This window comes from Manis javanica, chromosome 13, assembly GCF_040802235.1.
Source record: "Manis javanica isolate MJ-LG chromosome 13, MJ_LKY, whole genome shotgun sequence".
In the NCBI taxonomy this organism is placed as follows: Eukaryota; Metazoa; Chordata; class Mammalia; order Pholidota; family Manidae; genus Manis; species Manis javanica.
Window position 1 is genome coordinate 2,619,930 of NC_133168.1, and position 25,253 is coordinate 2,645,182.

General features: G+C 42.8%; 1 protein-coding gene across 6 annotated transcripts in view; it reads right to left on the reverse strand.

Moving 5' to 3' along the window:
* The window catches only part of SOBP (sine oculis binding protein homolog), a 150,221-nt gene that overhangs the window by 112,490 nt on the left and 12,478 nt on the right, over window positions 1-25,253 (reverse strand). For 3 of the 6 annotated variants that reach the window (XR_012124682.1, XM_073220836.1, XM_073220835.1), the window contains exons 2-3: window positions 24,659-24,797; window positions 22,728-22,913 (exon numbers count right to left, since the gene is read on the reverse strand). Coding sequence is in view for 2 of the 6 variants with exons in the window: in XM_073220836.1 (XP_073076937.1) it covers window positions 22,728-22,913; window positions 24,659-24,797 (325 nt within the window). In the remaining 4 variants the exon portion in view is untranslated. Of the gene's footprint in view, window positions 1-22,727; window positions 22,914-24,658; window positions 24,798-25,253 lie in introns of those variants that run through there. The other 3 variants (XM_037012253.2, XM_073220837.1, XM_037012254.2) reach the window with 2 other exon arrangements.

Below are 25,253 nucleotides of genomic sequence, written 5' to 3' on the forward strand. Positions count from 1 at the left end.
ACGTCTTACAATTATTGCATTTAACATTTGTTCTACTCAAAGAAAGCTTTATTTATATTTTATATGATTTCTAATATGGCCTTTGCCTACACATAAATGTGGCATGCGAAATTAACAAACTCTATAATTTACCTTAGAGTATAAAAGAGTTTGTAAAAATTAGATAAAAAATAGTGTATTTTTAAAATAATCATCTGTTATCCCTAAACAACTAGAATTCGTAGTTTGTTTTTCCCGATCTATTAGCTGCTTTAAAATCTTAAATTCCTGAAAAAGAAGATGATACAGCAGCAGTCTCACAGTGATCCATTGGCAAGAAGCTTGATTCTGGTAAAATCTGCAAGGAAAAAAACATTTCATGGGCGAAATTATTTGGCCTTAGACCTCACTTTCTTAGGAGCCACTTTAGAACGTGTATTAGGTTCCCCTTGTTGTTTCTTCCTTCAAACAGGCTGGTTTTGGAAATAAAACGTTAAGATTCTTAATCCTAGATCTTTAGCTTTAACGGACTGCAGGGCACAGGGGGCCCCAAGGCCGGACACTCGGCCTGCGCGCTGGCCTGGCCCGGAGGAGCACGTCTGGGGCAGCTTGCTGGTTTCTCTCCGCTTCACTCCGCCAGCACCAGACAGACGCCCCCGTCACCAGACGCCAGCACCAGACAGACGCCTTTGTTAAGAGGAAGCAAGGATACTTTCTTACCATAGACCCAACAAGTAAACCAGAGGTAGAATTTTAAAGCAGATTATTTTTATAAGTCATTTGTGCTACAAAGTAAAAAATGGATGGGAAAATGACACAGAAGAGGTCGTGCACTTGTTTTCCAACGGGGACGGAACTCCTGGAATGGTGGTTAGCATCTGTCCGGTTGAATAATTCAGCACTCCCATCCAGCTTTCATAAAATTCTGTTTCATGAAGGCCAACTCAGGAGAAGTTCCGTCAGATTTCTCCTTTTCTGTCATCAAACTGTTATCAATAACTAATGCTCCAAAGAAGAGTCTGAGAAGTAGATTATTCCAGAAGTTCAACAAACCATTTTCAGATAGCTCAGGTATTCTAGTCTTATAAAAGTCATTTGTGTTAATATTATATCTAAGAAATGAAGAACCGTGCTTACCTCAACTAATTTGCTAGCTAAAACATGGCTCAAAATTCTACTACAGACATGAGATGATGCCCCATTTTAACAGTATGAATACACCTAGAAAAGAGAGCTTTTCTTAAGTTCTCAAAGCCAAAGGGATTTGTTCAACAACCACATCTTTTACTTGACCTGAAACCTGGGAATTAGGTGCATGCCTTACATTTTATAATTCTGTGCATAGGCAAAATAGAAGGCCCCCAGTACTTTAGCTTTCTTAACATGATCTGCTTACAAAATTTTTTTTTATTCAAAAAAATATTTCTTCAAGCTAGGGAAAACCTGATTTTCTAGCTTATATTTACGCCAAAGGTCTGTGCTGGGTAGAGACTTGAGATTACTTCAAAGCAGATTCACATAACAAATTTTCTCTTACAGCCATTAATTAACCTGTGTATTTTTCATAAAGAACAATTCAACAAATGAAAAACATTCACATCATTAACTCACATTCCCAAAGCAAATAGTTTGTCTAACATAAAATTTTCATACAGTAGTATCGTATACATATGCTTCAGTTAAAACACACATGTTTCCATTAATCATGAAAAGTTTTTACCACCTCTTTCGGAATTAATTAAACAAAATGTTTAGGGCATTTGCTTTCCAATCTAATATTCAAAAAGCTGTAGAACATTATTCTACTTTACATCCCAGAAGAGAAAGTTCAGGTTAATTACTTTGAGATGAAATCAAAATTGTATTTATGCACCATCATGCAGAGAAGTATGAGATCAAGCATTTCTGGAATGCCTTGTTGAAGTTGTTTGGAGAAGTTGCCTTATCTGGTGACTTTGAAAAATAAAGATGGCCATTGGTCAGTGGTATTCTAGGGACACTGAACACGCAGACTAGCTAACCTGGACCAGGGCCAAAGATAACCAGGAGGGCCTTTGAGGATCCCAAGTGATTAGCCTACAGATTTACCACCCCTTTGTGACCTTCAAGGGAGTCCCGGACTGAGGGAAAGTATCACAGTATTTGCTGGAGATGTTTCTCTCCTCCAACAGTTCCTGAAATGTGCACATTTGAATGATCATTTCAAGGCCTGAATTATGTCTGAGACAAGTTGCAAGCGACTTTGTGGGTTCACCACACCACGGAACAGAAGTAGGCCCCGGGCGGTGCTCTTGTCAATCTGTCTGTTGGAGAGGCTTCATTTAAGGACAGAATAAAGACATGGCCTGGAAGGCAGGCAGGAAACTAGGGTTAAAGTTAACTTCCTTTGCAACCCTTCTTGGAATAATTCACTTCCAAAAGCTTTAAGGCAGTCTGATTTAAAAGTCTCTACAGGGCCCTATAGAAGCTTCTGTATAATTCCCTGTGTCCTAGAAGTGAATATACAAGAAGAGCAGAGGAAATCTGGACCACTGAGTAAAAGGAAAATAGTCATAGCTGGCCATTGTCAGTATTCAGTAGCCAGCCACAGAGCAAAGTTCTTTAAATCCCTCCTTTATCTTAATCACAACTGTCCCTACCACCTACACCCCCCTCTCTCACCCCCACCCCCAGCAGATACTAACACTATCCCTATTGTGCTGACCAGGAAAGTAAAGTTTAGAGGTTAAGTAATTTGCTCCTAATCACACAGCCAGTGCACACCAAAGCCGAGATGAAGACCAGGCCATCTGACTCCAGAGCCCAAGCTCCTGACCGCCACACCCAAGCGCTCGCAGCCTTCCCACGCATGTGTGGGATTACACACCATCCACACAGCCTTCCCTCCACAAAAAGCACTAAAAGTTGTCACAGATTCTGTTACTGCTCCATGACACACTAACAGATGAAAAGAATGGAATCAAAATGGCCAAACTGTCTTTGAGGAAACAGCTGAAGGGTTAGTCAATCAATATTTGTTGATTGGTTTAAAAAAATAATAATAAATTGAAGGTTCTGCAGTGCAAGCCTTTACTGCTTTCTGCCTGAGACTTGGATTTGCTGCAAACATTGTCTGAACTTTCACCAACAAGGGCCACTTAGACATTAAATGATGAGACAGAACCAATCACACCTGAATCTCAGGAAGTAGTCATTCTACCCACAGGCAAGCAATACTCTTTCCGGCTTTCTCTTTTGTAAGGAGATCACAGCTGGACATGGGTAAGACTGACTTTCCATGTGGGTCAAGTGGGGAACCGCTTACATTCGTAATTTCAAAGATGCCAATAAGAATCTCCTAGCTTCAAAACGGATCCCTCAACCACTCACTAAAATTAAATTCTACCATTAGAGAGTAATTTACTTCGCTAGATATTTCTTATAGCCCATTAAAGCACAAATTCTCTGAAAGCAAGAAGATTCAATACACACTTGTCAATAATGATTCATGCTTTAAAATGAGTCATTCTTTCTGAAGAATTTCCACAGGGAGTGGGGAGAAGGGCTAAGGAAGGGTTCTAATGAGAAAGGGGGAGGACAGAGACGGAAGCGGCTAGGGCACACGCAGCCTCCGGTCATTCCTTCGCCGATGTCCGTCCCCTGGCATACAGGCGGAAGAAGCTGGGGGCGGCCAAATAAAGGCAGAGCAGACAGAAAGAAATACTGTCTGATCCTCCTGTAGCACCATGTCAAATATTTCCAGGGTGCCCTTTAGATGTGAATAGGAAGCGCAGAGGTTGGAGGTACGAGGACTGGCACACAGTGAGGGGGTCCCTAGAAAAGAAAAGCGACATGCAGATCCACTTGTAACAGCCTCAGGGGGTGACCTTTTTTTTTAATCAGATGAAGAAATTGATACGTACTGCTCTGCAAACCTAAGCTGTTATCATTTGAAAGACAGCATGGTGGGGTGCAGAGAGATTGATCAGAACATTGGTGAGGGTATGAATATGGCCCCTTCTGGTTATGTGACATGGGCTAGTCGTTCAAGGGATAGTAATGTTCACCCTAACTACAGCTGTGGTGAGGATCGAGGAGAGAAGTAGGCACCCTCCACCTGTCAATGAGTCTCCCTTAGCATTCCTGACACTTAGAACCGTGGAAGAAGGGTGGGTGTCAGCTGTGTGCAGTCCCAAGGTGCCTGGATGAGTGGGCACCAGTCCCTTCAATCACACCCCTGCCATGGCTGACATCTGTAGAACCACTATCTTTAAATACTAAGAGAAACCCAGTCACTGGTTAAATTTCACTAACTCAGACTACTAAAGGGTAAAACTATTAGTTTTAATAAAAGCTTCACTTACAATTTTTCTTTTTAGAAATTACTTAACTTATATTAATAGTTGACAAGATGTTGCCAAATATATCACCATACTGCCAGGTATTCTGTAATTAATAGATGGGAATTCTTTGTAATTATTGTATCAACTATCCACACATGGGTGGATGTTTCTAAGTGCCTGAGAAGTTTGCTTTATTAAAAAGTGTCACGGGAGCAACTGAAAATGTCTGCCATGGTGGTAACTATCAAAATTTTCCGAACAATAGAGGTTGAATTAATAAAATTGTATTGCTCTTATTTCTCATTAAAAGGAAAGATGCAATTAAATGATACAGGTTCCATCAACTATGATTCTTTGTAGTACCTAAAATTATCCCTATTTTTCTTTCAGAAATAGAATCATTTGAAGTGATTTCAAGAATTTAAATAAGCCACACCCCTCTAAACAGAGCAGTACTTAACCACAAAATAAAATCTAAATCCCTATACATAAACTGAAATGTAGTTCCAGTAAATGAAAGGAATGAGCACGTATTACACAAAATGACAGCACTTAAAATTAATTGTCAACTTTCTCACAGAACTTTTCTAGCCGATTTTATTTATGATACAGGTGTGTATCAGACGTAGACACACACACACACACACGTAAATGATGTGCCCTGAGAATGAATTAAACATTTCCATGCAGGTCCCTCGCTAGGTAACTGGTCAAGAATGCTGGGGTGCCTAGGACATGGCCCTGCTCCCAAGAGACCAGACAGAAAAGTGTGTGACTCATTATGCAACAGACACGATGTGGGAGGGGAGGCTCAGAAATCTGAGAGAGCCCAGTGAGCACAGCCTTTGAGGCGGGTCCTGAGGAATCAGGAGGGGTAGAAAGTTCCAGAGAAGAGGAGGAACAGCAGGGGCTGGGGTATGGCAGACAGGCGCAAGGTGGGGAAGGGGCCCGAAGCCACCCAGCTGACCAAGATTGTATGGAGAGAAAGCAGGAGATCAGCCTGGGGCCGTGGGGCGCGAACAAGGAGCCCCGGAATGTTGTTTCGCTGTGGGGCAGGAGGGGCCCCTCTCCATCCCACAGGTAATCAAGAGCTCCCGAACGTTTCTCAGGACACGGCAGGACCAGAGATGCGCGGAGAAACGGTACGCATCAGGGTGGGTCAGGATCCGGAAAGACTGGAATCTCGTTCCGTATCTAGAAGGCTCGGCAGCAACACGGGAGCGGGCCCCAGGTCTCAGGTACCTCTGTGTGTCGGTGCCTTCCTGGCACACGGCAGGGCTCCCACTATGCTGAATGAATGAATAGTTGGGCACAGGACCCATGCATGCATGCAGGCAGGCAGAGAAATGGAGATGAAGTCCTGAACCTACAGAGTGACCGTGGGAACGAAAAGGAAAGGACTGATTTAAGAGTGAGAGCTAAACAATTACCAAATATAGGAATATAACTCACCCAGAAATCATCCAAATTTTAAGAAATCCATTTCCCTGTTTCTAGTCCAAGCAGACCAGGAAGAAGCCCAGAGTTCTGTGCGAAAACTGACTCTGTAGTCGAACTCAAACAATTTGAATTTGCTTTACTCCCACTGTCCCTTCCTCACTTATTTTCCCAATATTGAAACAAAGAAGAAAAATAAAAGGAGAGATCCCATAAAGTCACAAAACAGCAATTCTCTCTTGGATGCCAGACTGAACCTGGGTTCTTCAATAAGACACTACGAAGCACCTGCGACTCCCTGACATCAGCTTGAACACCTGCCCGTATTCTGATTCACTGGGGTCGGGGGGCTTCTTCTAAGTCAGTTTGACAGCCTCACCTCCACTTCTCAGTGCTTCCTGGAGAATCTGTCTTTCCTACGCACTCACCCTAAGACACTGGAATCAGAAAGGAAAAAGGGTAGAACTTCAGAATCAGGAAGCCCAGGATCCTCGATGTAACATTTCCCAGAGCACATCTCGCAGAACACTAACCCTACAGGACACTTCAGTGGCTATTGTTTCTTAAAAGGCTTCCATGATCAATTACATCCAGAAGACATTGGGCTCAAGAAAGTCAAAGAACAGGCTCTGTACTGTAAGACGTGTTGGTTCCGCCAGCATGTGACTGGGTCTTCGAGAGGGAGGGAGAATGTGCTGCGCTTCGCACACCTGGCCACGGATGCGTAGGCTCACAGCGACCCACAGGGCTGGACCTCTGAGGATGTCTCTCTGGGATGTGCTGCCCTACTGCCCTGCGTCAGCCCTGAAACGTGAGTCCTTCCACATGGCTCATCAATTATCAGTGAGCATTCCCCTCTTTCGCCCAGCCCTGGATCCTGCATCGCCAGGAGCTTTGACCGCACTGGGCAAAAAGACAAGGGCTGCAGCCACGTGGTCGTGCTGCGTGTGCTGGCCCACGCCTGCCGGTCCACCACCACCACCACCACCAGCCTGAACCGAGGGGGTCCACAGTCCTGCGGCATCTGCCGCACGCCTCAAACGCCCTTCTCCTATAAAGCCCTACAGAGACCACGGTAGAAGTCAGTGATAAAGCAATAGGAGAGTGATTCGTCCTTAGCAGATTGGCTGGGACACATTCACTGGGTGGCTGCCGTGGACAAGGAGCTCTGGTAAAATATGGATGTCATCCCTATGCCTCTGACCAGTCCAAGAGGGACAGCGCTGCTGCCACCACGGGTCTGCTCTCCAGACCTCTCCCCCTATGCGGCTGGAGTCCACTCCCTGCGCCAACAAGCACAGGAGCCTAAGGACAGGGAACAAGGTCAAAGGGCATACACAGCAAACCTGGGCAGTGCCTCCAGGAAATACACTGCACACATTAGAACTAAAGCATCAAGCTGTTCTACGTAGGGTATCAGAACGAGGAAGTATTCCCACTGCATATGATTTGTCTGAAGGGCTCATTTCCCCTTCTGAAACCGGCTGTCCCATTAATTACACGTAACAGGTCCCACAGTGGCTGACAAATCTCCCCAGAGGGGAAACCTTAATTGCAGACAAAGGCACTACACCCGGAGCTGGAAACACACCAGCGAACTCGACGTGCCCCCAGTCCTCGGGGAGCTTCCCACGGCTGCCCCAGGGTGAATGGCTAGCGTGCAGGAGAAAAGGTCCACAGAGAAGCCAGACCTGCTCCCAGGCCTCTGCCACCACCAGAGGGTCACAGAGCCAGGTGTTCTTAGTGACCACAGAGCGGGTACGAGCAGCCCCACCATGACCAGCAGGCATCTCCTACTTCCCGACACCGCCAGCCGCCCAGCCAAGCAGCAGACCTCACAGGCACCACCATCTCAGGGCAGGCGAACAGACAGGCCAGAGACAGGGGGTCAAAGGGACACCTGGGAGCGGGTCAGGGTTCACAGCAAGTGGTATTGTCCTCCTCAGCCCCTCTGCTCCTCTCCACGACTTGACCTGCAGGCCCAGCAGGTTGAAGAGCAGGACCTTCATTCAAGTCAATGGGTTACAAGTACCAGGGCGAACCTGCAGGGCGCCGTCAGCTCCCTCCCCACCTTCCCATCCCGAAATACTCCTTCAGATTTCTTGAACGTGGTTAAGGAATGGCTGAGGGACTCTGAAGGGCTCCATGCCAATCCCTACTCAGGAATGTGATGAGACGTAGCATGCCAGGGCAGCCTGGCTACGGGAAAGGTGGAGGGCCACACCAGCTGGGACTCATTCAGAGGCCTCTCCCCCTCTGCATGTTTCCATGCCGTCTGTGTGCTCCTGTGACTCCAGCTGCCGTCCACAAGATGAAGACTTCCAAATCGACGTCGTTACCTCTCGTGAGATATTATTTCCAACTGCCTCCCAGCATCGTAACTCGCCAGGCCCAAGGCTGCACACACACCCCTGCCCATACCTGTCCCTTCAGTGTTTTCCATTTCAATTCCCGGTCCTACCAACCACACAGTTACCTGCCTGCAGAAATCTGGTCTCCTTCCTGACTCCCCCTGACCTCACCTCCCACATTCTGACTGATCACCAGTCCTACTAAATAGTTTGATAATATGTTCATTCATTCGATATTTGCCACATCTATTTATGCACAGGCTCTGCTGTTGGTGTCTGTCCTTCTGGAGTTTACTGCTGTCCATTCCAGAGGAGCCCTTACATGGCGGCCTCCTGTCTCACTTCCGTCCAGGTCATTCCTTCCACTCCGGGGGTGGGGAATCTCCGGAAACACTGACCTCATCGCTGTTACCATCTGCTAAAACCTGCTCAGTGCATCCAGTGTCCCTGAGGGGAAGTGGACCTCCCTGGCAGGGCCTCTGCAGCCCCCACACCAGGCCGGCCTCTCATCCCGCCTGCTGCTGGCTCTGGCATCCTTCACTTTCCTTGAGGCTCTCTCCCTGCCTCAAGCCCTTCCACGTGCTGCTCCCTCACCTGTAACTTCCTCACCGTAACTGACTCGGCCCAACTGCTCCTTCATATCTCATCCAACTCCATCCTGGAAGGCCCTTCCTGGTAACTGTCTCCTCCGCCAGACTGCAAACCAGCTCGTCTGTCCTGTTTACTGGAATAAATGTCCGACACTGGACCTCAGCAGGAGAAGATAACGCAGAATCCATACCAGGTGCACCCTGGGTGGCTGGGTGCCCGGGGCAGGGGCGAGGGTGGAGGGAAAGGAACCAAGGGCACCATCTTTGGGGGTCACTCAGAACAAAGCTGCCTGAGGGGGAGACCCCAGGGAAAGCCCCCGGGACAGAATGCAACCACTATTTCCACTCTCCTTGGCCAAGTCCATGAACCAAGTCTCAGTTTTACAAGAACTTTAGGAACGTCCCTAGAATAACATGAATTACCAATTTCACCGCCACTTCTCTTTCTTAACCAAACTTTACTTTTATCTTCAAATAATAACAGCAAACAGTGCATTCAAGTCTACGCTGATTCCGGAAGCACAGCCGCCCTCTGCAAGCAAGGGGAAGGGGAGTGGTGTTTTCTCTTATATCCTGTTAGCATCTTAGCTCCTGGGTGGCCTGGGGAGGGTGTTCTGGAATCCTGGCTTGGTCACACCCCCCTACCAAAGACAAGTAACAGGCTGCCCCAGGGATCAGAGGTGTGTGATTAGGATCCATGCTTAGATGGGGGCCCTGCTTGGCAGCTGAGATCTGGTCCTGCTTCTGCCCTTAATGTTCCTCAGTGACCTCAAGAAGGTCATTTAACCTCTCCAGCCTCACTTTGCTCATCTGTAAAAGAGGGAATTTAAGGAGATGATCTCCTCTGTCACTTCAAATTAAAATCCTTTCTAAATCTCTCAAAATAACAAGATCCATTTAAAGAAGTACAGCCAGAGGACACTGTTTTTCCTTCCCTTTTTTTCTTGAACTTCTGACTTCATTTCTGTTTTTTATCCTTCTACATAGCCATTGTTGTCCCTCGCCCTTACCACAGGAAGCTTAGAAAATTCTCTGGCTAATAGGACAGTTTGAAAAGTGGCTCTGAGTTCACCAATATTTGCACCACTACGGATCTGTACCCTCTTTTTATACCTTTGTATATTTATGATTCACTTTAAAGGGCCAAACATGCATGCTCATGAAATCCTTACCCTACCTAAATTCTTTTCCAGTAATTTGTGATCTTTCACTGTGGACCTCCGCACACATGGTCTTTTATCCAGAAAACAGAATCTGAGATGATTCGCATGCAGGTAGCTTATTGGGCATGTGATTCCAGGAAGCAGGTGTGAGGGACAAGGAGAATGAACCTGGTGGGACACAGGAGCCAGTGCAAGAACGTGTTACTGAGCCAGCCACCGTTAAAGGAGACTGGTGTTCAATCACCAAGAACATTCTTTTGAGTTTATGAAATATATTTCATAACTTTTCACCCAGGGGACAAAAGGAGGAAGAGTGTATTCACCAGCTTTCATGCCCCGCTGACCCAGTGGGTTAACTGACCTGGTGAGTGCTGAAAGGGGTTGCCAGTGCCCATGAGAGAAGCCCTAGAGCAAGGAGCTGGAGACGTAAGCGGCCGGCCTGAGGCAAGGTCCTTCGAGAATGCGCTCGCCCCAGCTGTCCAAGCACTACAGGAATTGCTGGAGTAAGAATGTGAAGTGGTGCACAAGAGGTGTCCCACACACCGATCTGTCATCGCTGTAGAGCCTGGCTTCTCAGCCAAGGCACTAGTACGATGTCTAGCAGCACCCCTGGCCTCTACCCACCATACGCCTAGATGGCAGTAGCGCCCTCGCTCCCAGGTGTGATGACCAAAAATATCTCCAGGTATCGCCAAATGCCCCCTGGGAACCACTGCTAGCCCCTGATAGAGCCACTGGTATTCAGCATTATGCACCCTCCTGAGCCCCTCACCCAGCACCCCTTCACTTTTCTCCACCTTACACCATATCAGAAGCAGCTGTCAAGCAGACACCATAAGAGATATGCTGTCTTATGCCTATAATTTAACTTTTATGCTTCACCATGAAATATTTCATGTAAATAGGTAATTCTTTAATAATAAGGAATGCTAAAATTTTCAACACTTGATTTGAGAAAGCTATTGACAGACTAGGTATAGGATAAAAATGTTAAAATTATATTCTAGGGTTTAGTTGCTCAAATCAAGAGGAGTTAAAATTCGAAAATTTTTTCTGAAATCCAGGCCTCTAAGTCAAGGACTCAGTATTTTCTGAGACAAGAATCTTTTCCCCTGAATTAACACACACAATTTCACATTCAGCCGCAGGGCCCTCACTCACCCACCACCCAAGGCCACCCAAGGCCACCATTAGGGTTAGATGAAGTTATGAAGGTGGAAGCCTGGTCTAATGGGACTAGTGACCTTATGAGAAGGGACACTGGAGAGCTTGGGACCTTCTGCCCTGCGAGGACACAGGGAGAAGGCAGCTCTGCAACCTAGACAGGGTCCTTAGCAGACACTGACCCTAGGAGACCATGTCACCTACAGCTGATGAACATTTGGAGTGTTTCCAGTTTATAGCTGCTGTGAATAGACACTATTAGGAAGGTTCTTCTGTATGTCTTTGGCTCTTATCATACACATTTGTGTTGAGTATATATCTAGGATAAAACTATTGGACGACAGGATATATATATGTTTGGCATTCATAGATATTAGCAATCAGCTTTCAAGAATGGTCATACTGATTCACGCTCTCTCCAGCAGTGTATGAGAGTTGCACTTGCTCCATATCCTACACAATACTTGGTATTATCAGTCTTTTTCATTTTAGTCATTAATGTTGGTGTACTAGTATCTCATTATGACTTTAAAGTTTACTTCCCTAATGACTAATGAGATTGAACAACTTTTAATACGCTTATGAGCTACCTGGTTATTTTCTTGAGTGAAGTGCCTGTTCACGGTTTTTGCTCATTTTTCTATTGGACTGTTTTATTTTTATTTATACAGTTTGTTTTATATTGTGAATATGAATCTTTTGTGGGACATGCATTACAAACATCATGTCCCACTCAGTGATCTGTCTTTTCATTTTTTTGAAAGATGTCTCTTAATCAACAGAAATTCTTAACCATAATAGAGTCTATTTAATCCATCTTTTTCTTAATGGTTAGTGATTTTAGTGTTTGATTTAAGAAACATCGGCCTGCCCAAGATCATAAATGTGTTCTCCCAGGCTTTCTTCTATAAGCCTCTTGTTCCATCACATTTAGATTAGCAACCTTGAATGGTGACTTTTCTGAATGGTGTCAAGAATCAACATACATTTTTTTCCACGAACACATTTATTGAAAAAAATTATCCTTTCCTCATTGTTCTGCATCGTTATCTTTGTTGACATGGACTGGATATTTGCGTCCCTCCAGATTTGCTCTGAAGCCCTGCCTCCCTACGTGATGCTCTTTGGAGATGGGCCTTTGAGAGCTAATTAGGGTTAGATGAAGTTATGAAGGTGGAAGCCTGGTCTAATGGGACTAGTGACCTTATGAGAAGGGACACTGGAGAGCTTGGGACCTTCTGCCCTGCGAGGACACAGGGAGAAGGCAGCTCTGCAACCTAGACAGGGTCCTTAGCAGACACTGACTCTGATGACCTTGATCTTGGACTTCATTCTTCAGAACTGCGAGAAAACAAATTGTGGTTATTTACATACCCAGGCTATGCTATTCTGATCTGGGAACCCAAGCTAATACATCTGCCATAAATCAAGTCTCTGCTTAGATTTGTTTCTAGACCCCCGTTGCAATAATCTCTATGTATTATTATCTTATCTTTTTTTTTTAATACAACAGAAGTCACTTATTTTGCCCATGGTCTCTGTGGATCAGACATTTAGGAGGTGTGTGGACAGTTCTGGCTCTAGGTTGCTCATGAGGCGACAGTCAATATCTTTTGTGGCCCCTGGCATTTGAAGTCTTGGCTTGGACTTGGGGTTCCACTTCTAAGGTGGTTCAATCACAAGCCTGGGGCCTCTTCACAGGACTGCTCCAGTTTCCTCACATTCCCCCCAGAGGAACAATCGGAGAAAACTAGGCAGAAACTGCAGTAACCTTTTATGCCAGCCTGAGAAGTGGGTCACACAGACCAACCCTGATTCAATATCCGAAGAGATCACTGGGAGGCCAGGATCATTGGAGGCCATCTTAGAAGCTGGCCACCATAATTTCATTTATCTGAAGACCAAAAATAGTAAATATAAACTATATTGCTTAGGGGGACATACTTAGGTGTTAAAACTATAAAAGAAAAGAAGGCAATGATCACCACAAAAGTGGTTACATCTTGAAGGGAAGAAGTTGTGAATGGACAGGTATCATTATTTGTAAAAGACTATACTTATGATTTATGCACTGTTCCAAAATGTAATATATTTCATAATTATAAGAAAAGGTTCTTTACAGAAATAAAGCAAAAGAAAATTGACATGAGAAACAGAAAATATTCTTTTCTTGTTTATGCCTCAAATACAGATTAATAGATTCCTAAAAGATAATTTAAAGTATATTCAAGAGAAGAATAACAACAAAAATGGCACCGATGAACACTAATAATAATATAAGACTATTTAATTTTTAATTAATTATTCTAGTCTTATAATAAATGTTAAGATCTGGTAGTATAAGTCTTCCAATATTTTTTTCTTCAAGATTGTCCTGGATATACTGTCCCTTGTGCATCTCCATGTAACTTGCAGAAACAGATTTTAATTTCCACAAAACTTCATGCTGGGATTTTTATCAGAACTGAATTAAATATATAGATCAATTTAGGAAGAATCTACCTTTTTAGAATATTTAGCCTCCAATCCATAATCATGTGTCCCACCACTGAATTGCATCTTCTTTTATTTTTCTCAGCAATATTTATACAGTTTTCTGTGTAACAATCTTGCACATATTTTGTTAGATCTTTTTCCCCTGGATATGTGATGGCTTGATGCTATTTTAAATGGTATTTTAGATATTTTTAAGTTTTGTTTTCAAATTATCTTGTACTGGTAGTCAGAGATATAATGAATTTTGGAGCATTGACTGCGTTTAGAGACCTTGATGAATGTACTCATTAATTGTAGTAGTTTACCTGAACATGGGTGGAGGAGCATGGATCTAAAAAAAAAAATGCCATTTCTATCTTTTAAAGTTTATATTTTTGTTTCTTTTTCTTACCTTATTACATTGTCTATGAATTCCAGTATAAAATTAAATAGAAGTCGTGATAGTAGTCATCATCATCTCATTTTTGACCTCAAGAGGAAAGTTCTCAATATTTTCACCATTAAGAATATCATTTGCTGTAGGTATTTTGCAGTTACTTTTGCCATATTAATGGAGTTCCATCCTATTCCTACTCTGCCAAGAGTTTTTATTATTAATTGTACTAAAGTTCATCAAATTTGTTTCTGCATATATTGAAAATACTATATACGAAGTTTTATTTTATTCTGTTAATGTGGCTCATTATATTGACTGGTTCTTAGAATGTAAATCGACTTTGCATTCCTAGAAAAATTCCAAATTGGTCATGATGTATTATCCTTTTGTTTTTATCACTGGTTTTGGTTTCCTAAGATTTTGCTCAGGACTTTTTAAATCAGTGTTCATGATGAACAGAAATTTTCCATTTTAATGTAATCCAATTACATTAAATTATCATTTCCTTCCTTCTAATGCCCTTGTCATGTGATGGGATCAAGGTCATGCTGGGATCATAAAATGAGTGAAAGTATTTCTTGTTTTTCTGTTCTCTAGGAGAGTTTCCCTAAGTTTGGTTTTATTTTTTACCTAAATGTTTGGTAAAATTTACCACTGAAGCTATCTGGGTCTAGAATATTCTTTGTAGAAGGGATTTAATTATATAACACCTTTATAGGTATTGAACTACTTGCATTTTTTATTTCTTCTTGTGCCGGTTTTGATAAGTTAAATTCGACACAATGTGACTTCTCTTTTGTAGAAACTCTGGAATTACTTCCAGTGATCACTATGTATGTGTAACATCAAAATGATTAGGTCTAATAACATACAGGTGATATAGTTTTTTTATTTGCTCATATTTCACATTTTCTAGTACTTTTTCTTAATTTTAAATCTTTTATTTCAAATCACTCTTTCAGAGTAAAAATGAACAATCATTGAAAGTTGCCCTAAGTAGTATAAATCTTCCATCAGACTTTTTTAGCCACCTTAATTACACTCATAAATGAGTTTGCTTTACGTATGTTTAATCATTTAACACACACGTATTATGGCATCTTAAAATAGACTCTTTCCAATCATAAAATCAGGTGGGCGATTCACTATATAGGTCACAAAAACCCCAATTTTATAAATGTAGGGAAATTACAAGCTCACCACATCATGTTTCAGGCAAGGAAGCTGAGACTCAGAGAGGCTAAGTGACTTATCCAAGACGACATGGACAGCAAATTGCCGAGCCAGCATTTACAGCACAAGTCTCCAGGCTCTGCGCCGGCGGTCCTTCCACAGCACGCTCCCATTCAGACCACACATCCCATTTGGCATTAAGAATAACAGAACAAACTGAAATTCGCCTCAACACCTTTTCAAGACTACTTGATTGTATAAAGAAAGACAGAACAGGGCCCACATCATAGTAGCTGATATGTTTCATCACTCTGAATTTCAAATGACTATTTTCTCGCCTACATTGTTTCGGATGCCATCCCTCCTCAACTGTACAAACACAACAGCTCCTGATTATCTCCCTGTAGACTTCTGCTATTCAACTTGAACTGTCCGTCTATGCTCCCACTGCACACCCTCCAAACGCTGCTGAACTATACTGCCCGAAGCCCGACTAGAATGATGCTTTGTTACACACCAAGGATGCCGTCAAGTTCTTGGTGGTCAGGGATGACTTTATATACCTACATAAACATTTTAATATTGGCATTATATACATACATACATACATACATAAGCAATCTGTATTATATAGGTATTGCGTGCATATATAATTTATATTTATATTCATCTATTTGTATATATATTTGTATTTGTGTATATACATATAAATACATACACATTTGTATTATCTGGTACAATGTGAAGAGCATACAGTAAATATGCAATTGGCTGAAAGACCGACATGACATTTTGGCCAAGCCAGTGCTCATGGGTGTGGGTGCAGGACCTGGGTCTTGGTTCCGTATCAGTTTTTCCAGGGAAAAGCTGTGTGATCAGAGACAAGCTGCTTAGCTTTTCTGGGTCTCAGTTTCCTCATTTGTAAAGCAAGGTTAATAATAGCATCCACACAGAGCTGTTCTCAAAATTAAATGAGATAATCTATTAGCATGACGCCTGGCCTATAGCAAGTGCTTGTTAGCTTATGAGCTATGATGAGATCATGTCATCACTGTCAGTCACCAGGATTCCTCCTGCCCATGTCCTAACTGATCTGGCAAACGACCTAAATCTGAGGCTTCAGTGAACCTCTCCTCTTTTTTTTTGAGAAATGTATCTGCTACATAAATACCAAGTCATCCAAATCCCACTAACTCTAGGTAATTTTATTTAATAATCACATTTTAAAAGTTGGACAAATAAATAAATGGCAAAGCAACTTTGATTAAATCTTGTTTTCTCAATGGCTATTTGGAATACGTCCTCATAGGCAAGCGCTGAGAATATTGAATCACAGATAAAATAAATAATGATCATAATGCAAACCACATTCTGATTCCCACTTCCCTGCAAGTACAACTCCATGTAAGAATCGTAAGAGCTGAAAAGCAACAGGCTTATTAACTGTGGGTTACTCCACTGGACACATAGGGCTTAGTCACGTGACTGTTTCCATATTCTCAGTTAAGCTAAGGATTCCTCAGAGCCCAGTTCTTATAGCTCCTTAAGTATTTCAAGATCTGCTTGAAAAAATATATCATATTTCCATGACTATGACTGAACACAAATTTGGAAAGCTCACCAAAAGTAAACCATCCTGAAAGGCAGGAAATGGTCATTATTTTCAAAGAAAAGCAAGACTCTCTACACACAGGAAATCAAGCTCGTCTTAGGAGCTTGATCTCACCTCCCTCCATTCAAACCTGTGTGTGCTGTGTGAATGGACCCAACTTTTCACCTCACACACGGGAACACAGCAGAGAATAAGAATAAAGTCCCTTCCCATTTGAACTAAAAGACGTTTTATTCAAAACTGCCATATAAATGCATCTAGAGAAGTAGAGCCCTTCATTTGTTCACATGCCATTTTAAAGTATCCAGGGATTCAGAGGGATTCTGGACTTGCACTGGGCAACTTATATAAGTCTCTGGGAAAAGCAGCCAGAAGGCACGGCTCTAAAATGTCATTTCCTAGATACATTGTATTTTCTGTAGCAGGTTTCTGTGAAATGTCCACTAGAAAAAATTGCTGCATTTCATCTTTTCCTCATAAAAAACAATTACACTGACCCAGGAATTCCACTCCTAGGAATTTACCCTAAGAATGCAGCAGCCCAGTTTGAAAAAAGACATATGCACCCCTATGTTTATTGCAGCACTATTTATAATAGCCCAGAAATGGAAGCAACCTAAGTGTCCATCAGTAGATGAATGGATAAAGAAGATGTGGTACATATACACAATGGAATATTATTCAGCCATAAGAAGAAAACAAATCCTACCATTTGCAACAACATGGATGGAGCTAGAGGGTATTATGCTCAGTGAAATAAGCCAGGCAGAAAAAGACAAGTACCAAATGATTTCACTCATCTGTGGAGTATAAGAACAAAGAAAAAAATAGAAGGAACAAAACAGCAGCAGACTCACAGAACCCAAGAATGGACTAACAGTTACCAAAGGGAAAGGGACTGGGGAGGATGGGTGGGAAGGGGGAAGAAAGGGGCATTACGATCAGCAGATGTAATACAGGGGGCGGAGGGGGGCATGGGGAGGGCTGTACAACACAGAGAAGACAAGTAGTGACTCTATGGCATCTTACTACGCTGATGGACAATGGCTGTAATGAGGTATGTGGTGGGAACTTGATAATAGGGGGAGTCTAGTAACCACAATGTTGCTCAAGTAATTGTAGATTAATGATACCAAAATAAAAAACAAAAAATATACAATTATACTAATAGTTTCATTGAATTGTTTTTTTTTTTAATTCGTGGGAGCAAAATGCTGTCGTGGAGCAAGTCTGAGACTAGGAGATAGAAATCCCAGTGCATGTCCCACCCAACTGTGTACTTTGACTAGAGGGAGACAAGGTGGGGAGCCCAGCCTTCCCGCCCATGGATGAGGGCGGGTGGCGGTCAGTGAGGCTGAGCACGCTATTACACTTGCAAAACTGTAAAGACCAGTATAAAGTCTGTGTTCAAAAATGTGTATTTCCCATCCATTTTAAATGGCTTTACTTCAATAGTCCAATGTGCGGAGTAGCAGGGCAGGTGCAAGCATTCTGATGGGGGCTCCCGTAGCACTGTTCTCACAGCCCGGGCGGAGAGGCTTTCCGGGCTCAGCCCTCTTTGGACGAAGCCCCAAAGGGCTCAGCCCATAGTAAAATCTCTAAGAGAAGAATTACAGCAAGGTGACAATATCGTTAACCTGAGTTATCCTTCAAAACTCTTGCTGATATCTGTTCTGCCACTTTTTACGTTGTGATTTTTTTTAATTAGCCAAGAAGGAGGCTTGCGTATTAATTCAAATTAAAAAGATAAAGAAATGTTTACATAAAAAGAAAGAGTTGGTCAATGCTTTCTATTATTTTCTAAAATTATTCTTACAACACTTTTTGTTTTTTACTGAAGGCTCCGTCGGACAAAGCTTTATCCTGTTCACTTTCTGGACTGTGCAAGAAGTCTGTGATTCTTATTTAAGGATCATGGTGATTCCCTTCACCGCTGGGAGAGTAAAAAATAAAGCAAAATAAAGGATATTCTCCTGTGTTTATAACAAGTCTGTTACCACAGTAACGACTGTGATGTCATAAACCTTACACCAAGGGCCAGATTCTGTCTTCTCCAAGGGGAGAAGCGCAGCTTAGCCTTGGCAGTTGGGTAAAATCGGACACAAACGTGTGGCCGGAGCAGGGTCAGTGTTTGTGGTAATCACCAAGGCCCGGGGAGTCCCCTTTCTCTGAAGAAGAGGGGGGCAGGAACAGAACAGCAGTTCCCAGACCCTTGAGGAAGCGACACCCACACCTCTGTATGCAGCTGTGCAGAAGGAGTGCAAACCCGACAAGCCTGTTCGCAGTGACAAGCATTCCCCCGGGACCCACGCGGGCCAAAGGCGGGCGGACTCCGGCGGTGAGCGGCCTGGGCGCGGGAAACCCGCTCTGGAACCAGCTGCGGACCAGATGCAGCCTCCGGCCCCTCGGAGCAGCAGCACCCTGCCTCGTGACGTGACGGCAGGCCCCTCACCACCAAGCCGGGGTTTCACTCCTTAGGTCACCGCGGGTCACAGAACCACAGCTTCTTGGGGTTAGAAAACTCCTCAAAGCCCAAAGACGTGGACTTTTAAAAATAACCTTTTGCAGGAACAAGCTGCATCCCCTGTCTCTGTCTTCCAAATTAGGGAGTTTTCTTATTCTGATATAATCTAAGGAAGTTCTGACAAATATGCTAGAAAGGCAACTTTATATTAAAAACAACATTGGATTCGGGGTCAGAAGACCTTAGCAGTAGTCTGGCTCAAGCACCTGGAAGCCACCTGACCTTGAGAAATCACTTAACCTATCCGAGCTTCAGTTTTTTATTTAATGATATCTAGTATGCTATTTCCCAGGTTTACTGTAAGAATCAAATTTAAATAAAATAATGAATGTGAATGAGCTTCAGAAACTATAAAGGGTTTAATACAAACAAGGTAGTCTTAACTTTTTCGCAGAGCCAGTTTACAGTACAGCCGGAATAATGTGAAAGCTAATGGTTGTTTTATTTCCAGGAATCCAGCACATACATACGGCCCTCACCTTCCCTATCCTAAGAAGTAGGCCCCTGCATGACACAGTCAACTCCAAGTGACCCAGGGGCTGATTACTGAGGGGCCTTTTCCTTCTAGCCTTCGTACCTTCTACTGCTTTCCCTCAAGAATGTCCTGCTAATCTACACACGATTAGGAAATTAATGAGGAGTGTGCCTCAATCTATTACTTTGAATAACAACTCTGTAAAAGTTTTAGCAAAAGGAGGGATAAAATGACTAACCAAATGGACATTTTTGGATAATCTGTGGCTTTACTTATCCACAGTTAATTCCTCACATCACTGTCAGGGAGTCAAGGTCAGACAGACTGAGACTAGTCCAGACAAGATACTCGCATTTTCTCAGTCAACAACAAAGTGGCCTGTACTCTCTTACGTAGCTGCAATAGGGATTTGAGTATCAGCCATTCATTCATTTAGTCAGCAATTATGAGTGGAGCACCTACTATGTGCCAGAGCTCACCACATACTCTAAAAACTCTATTTTGCTGCCCTTGTCACTGGCCCTTCCTTGGGATATTGCACAGAGCATCTTGGCAAAGCTCACAGCCGGACTCTTAGAAATTCTATCCACCTTTCTGTTATCCCAGAACAATCTTACCCTGGCACTAAGGTCAGCAAGCTACGGTCCTGGGGCCAAGCTCTGCCTGCTGTCTTTTTTTTTTTGTAAATAAAGTTTTACTGGAACACAGCCACACCCATTTGTTTATATGTTATGTAGGGCTACTTTCCTGCTACAACAGTGGACTTCAGTAGCTGTGGGAGAGACAGTATAGCTGAAAGCCTAAAATACTACCTGGCCCTCTACAGAAAAAGTTTGCTGAGCCCTGTGCTAAATAATAATGCCTAAATCAAAATCCATTTCTCCTATAAGTTTCTGCTTAGGGACCACCACAGTAAGCTCCTTAAAAGCAGAGAACTTCTGTGTTATCTTGTCATACAGAACCCTGGGGTAGCAGAGAGTAAAGGCTTAGAGCAGACACACAAAATCAGACATGTCCTTCCCTACATTTTGTTTTCAACCGACGAATGCCTTGGAGTTGCATGGAAGACAGCATGAAACCACCGGTGTTCGGTTACTCTGGCTTCTAATTCCTCAGAGTTCCTCCGACTAAGACTTCCAAGGCTCAGTTTTTGGCCTCTATCCCTCTGCATATTTATTTCCTGATCTGATGTGGAATTAGAGTTAAATAGGAGCTATGTGCTTGAATTCCACGTGGCTGGCTCAGCGGGAAACTCCAGGGCAGGTTTTGTGTCATGCCAAACTCCTGTTAGCCTCAACTATGCTCATTTCCAAAGCTGTTTACTTAGCTCAAATAAATCTTAGAGGGGAATTTGCATTTGGACGCACACCTTCTTATGCACCAATTCTGTGCGTGATAACCCTGGGGCAGCCCAAGGACTGAGGAAAAGAAAAGGAGGCATGGTGTTTACTGAATGGCTTCCTGGGCAGGCCGCTGCCCCAGCGCTTCACATACACTTTCTCAGCTCTCAGCCACAACCACCCCATGAGGTGGAGCTGTGAGCCTCATTTCACAGATGGGGAAACTAGGGAGAAGGGCGCTGTGCACCTTGTCCACGTTCACAGAGCTGGTAAGTGCCAAAGCTTAGATTTGAACCCACTGTGTCAGAATGTGAAGTCCGTGTTCTTCTGACCTGGTCACAGTGCCTTAGGATACCCTCACCATCGCCATCACGTCAGCCACTGCACGTACATTCAAGAAACCTACATTTACAAAATCAGTCACCCTTTCCTTCCAGTGGCCTATACAAAACCCATCTTTGGCCCTTGGGAGATATCGGGGCGCCTCCGCATCACAAAACAATCAGCCAAAGGAGAATGGGGGCGTTACCAATCCACAGCTGATGCTAGTCCTCGGTCGGCAAACGTAATTACAAGTGACTTGGATAGGTAAATGGATTTTAATGACATACCTGAGAACCTCTGTATGAATGGACACGTTTACTGCTAAAATGTAGGAAGCCAAGCAAGAGAGCGCGCCCACACCACAAAAGAAAATGTTAGTAACACTCTGAATACAGAATAAATGTATCTACAGCATAAGCCTAGGAGTTCATATCTACGAACAGCTTTACTGTATATGGAAACATAACCAAGCACCCAGCTGCCCTAAAAATATATATGGAACTATTACCTTTAGAAGTTACAATAAGTGCTGCTATCAAAACCCAGAGTTTATCATTGTTCAGTTGGGTATACAGAAAAATAACCAGTGTGGCAATTAAGCATTCTAGCACAATTCCAAGCAAGAATTCTTCCAGCAAGCCAGACACAACATCGCTGAGCTTCTCTTCTGTGCGGAATGTACCTGTAACCTCGCTTGCAATACCACACGACGCTCAGCCGCTGTCATCTAGCTTAACACACTGCCATCTAATTGGCTGGAAGTATAAAAGAATTGCTGATTACATTTTCATGCAAGTGAAATTCAGATGTCCACTTTGTTTTTTAAAGCTCTGGAAGAGAGCTTTCCAGGAAGTAGAAAGAACTCTGCAGTGGAGACGGGCAGTCTGGTTGTTTCCTAAGTGGGTAGAGAAGAAGGCGTCCTGAGGAACAAGCCTCCACGCGCCCTTTACAGAAGTGCCTCTTTCTCAAAACCCACGGAGGAGAGACCTGGACCTCACAACACCACCGCCCAGTTCAACCACGGCTCCTTTTTCTTGCTAACCAGTCAGTATATTCCTTATTTTTAAATTACTTCATCCTTTATTTAAAAAAAATTTTAAACAGATAATTTCAGAGAAGGAAAATAACTTCTTTGTAGCTGGTGATAGGAAAAGTTTATTGTCAGTTTAAAGTTTATAGCCTAAGTAAGTAGATTGAGGAATTTGCCTAAATTTGACAAATCTGACATAGCATTACTACTTTAAATAATACACACTAACGTTTCTTAACTACAAATAAGACAGTCTTAGGGTCTTTAGACAGTCTTTTCCAAAATTAACTTGAGCATTTAATAATATTCATGAGATAGTTAAAACAACTTTCTATGAACTGTTATCATTGGAAACCCCAGTAGCGACTTACCTGCTGGTGGCTTTATGAAAGGTGGTGGAATTAAAGGTACAATAATGGGCACATTGCCATGATCCTTTGACCCTGCAGGTGAGTCAGTGAGTCCATTTCCTGTGGCAAGCCCTGCATAGCCTGTGCTTATATTGTACGGTGAAATAACACTGTCCTCAGGTAATTTTGGTTTTGGCAAAGAATTTTCTGTAAAAGAAGAATATCACATTCCTTATTAGAAAAGGACTTAATTTCCTTACGACCACATTTTCTCAAGTAACATGGTAACATGGCTATGCAACAAAACAAAATCGTCTTTGCAAATCTTTCAACACTTTACCAGAACTCCACAAACCATCCTGGACCTTTGTATTCTTATTACGAAAAATTTCCAAATCAAGCCCTTTATAATTTGCTCCGCTATAATAGCTAACATCCTAATTGTGTCATAGTAACGGGCTTGAGCACCATGAAGCTTTTCCATGTTCAAAGAGACGTGCAGCACGGATCCCTCTCTGTCTACCAAGCGGTAAGACTAACACAGGCCCCCAACGCCAGCACAGCGACTAGGTCCCACTGCCTAGTAAACTTGGGTCATAACATAGTGAAAGGAACCCATGAGAAAGAAGCAAGTGATTAGGAAGAAAAGTATTGTTTCACAGGGTAAATTCATTAAATTAACCCATTAATATCCATTAAAAATTAAGAATAATGAAAATAGAGAAAACTTACAATGATATGAACTTTGTGAACTTTCTCCTTGCATATAAATCATTAAAAAAAAATATGGAAAACAATTTTGTCCCTCTAGTAGCATATCCTGGTGCTCTCTGCGTGTTCCCCAGAGGCAAAGACTATTACCTAGACCAAGTTATCACACCAGCTATTACCTTTCAGAATATAAACTCATGACTTGCATTTTTCATTTACAGTGAAACGGATGATACTATCTCCACAGCAGGACGTGTACAATTTCATAGCAAGCTTAACATAAAATTTGTCATGTACGTCCAAGTCCACATGCCTGCAGGAAGGCTCATTCACATTTCACTGCTAGGCATTTACGGAAAAGCGCTTACAGACTGGAAATAAGATGCATGAACAGGTAGTTTATGCCACCGGATTCTGAATGCAGTGCAAATACTGAGCAAATTACCAATGGTGACGCACAATTCGTTTTTACCCACATATTATTATAGTTCCCCAAATGGGTTGCCTTTTTATACTTTCTTTGGCAAACTCTCATTGTAAATTTAGGTTCATAAGTTCAGTATCTGTATCAACACCCACTAATGGTTCTCGACCTCCTTCATGAGATAGCTGGCACTACCATCCCCCAGGACAACCAGTGTTCGCTCAACTCTGCCAAGCTTCTAATTTCCACTCTTTGGCTGGGCTTTGACAAAAATTCTTACAGAATAATGTAGGATCCAATCATCTGCTGCCCTCTTACTCCTCTTACTTATACAAGGCAGTGAGGGTGGGGGAAATTTTCAAGCACAAGACAGAAAATAGGGCTTTCCTTTTTAATTCCCACCAAACTGTGATTCTCTCTTCCGGTCTGAAAATCTAACCCTAACATCTCACTTAACAGAAAGCATCAATCCCCAACAATTGGTATAATACATCAAAGGACTTAGGAAACTAGAAGAAGTTAGCAAACATTGTCCCTTTCTATAAGTTTACAGGCAGGACCACAGCACTTAAGGTCCCTAGTACTTGTCTGGCCAGCTCTTCCACTGCTGGAAGGAAATTAAGCTGTGCCTACTTTTGTTCTATGCTGTGCTTCTATATTCGGTGGAATTCTGCTAATGGGAAAGCACTATTGGGGTTGTACATTTAAATCAACCATTGGCATCATCAACAAAACAGGTCCCAAAGCAGCTCAGTTCTGGCAGGTTGAGATAGTTAATCCTCCTTCACATGAACAAAGGGACATTAAATGTCATTACCTTTGAGAACAGAAATGTGCTGCCGGCTCTCTCCATCTGCAGGGCAGCTCCTGAATTCAATATCTTCACCATCTTTCAATTCAACCTTATCGTAGCCATACCAGCCAAGGAGTTCATTCATGGTGTTTTCTGCAAAGTTCTGAAAGAGAAGCATAGGCTTCTTATTTACATAATCAATAACTGAGAAGAATGCATAAATCGCATTCTGTTCACACTAACCATTTGCTGCCAGCCCCACCCCACCTTCCCCAGAGTCATGTTCATTTTTCAAATCATGTTCAAAAATTGTGAACGCATTTAAGTCTCAGGATGAGGCATCTAATTATGACCGGGCTTCAGACATTTGTAATTTAAAGATAATAGGAAAAAAAAGGCATTTGCCAGTTTGCTTACGAATAGGAAGTCGTATTTAAGCATATTCTCCTGCAAAGTCTATATCCCCACTAAACACCAAAATATTGAAAAGCAAAGCATGAACACAGCTAAGAAAATATCGTGAAAGTGAAAACAATGAATCAACCATTTTTGCGGCTCCGATTATTTAAATTAGAATTGCTTTCTGGTTCAGGTATTGTTTCTTAACATGGCTTTTATC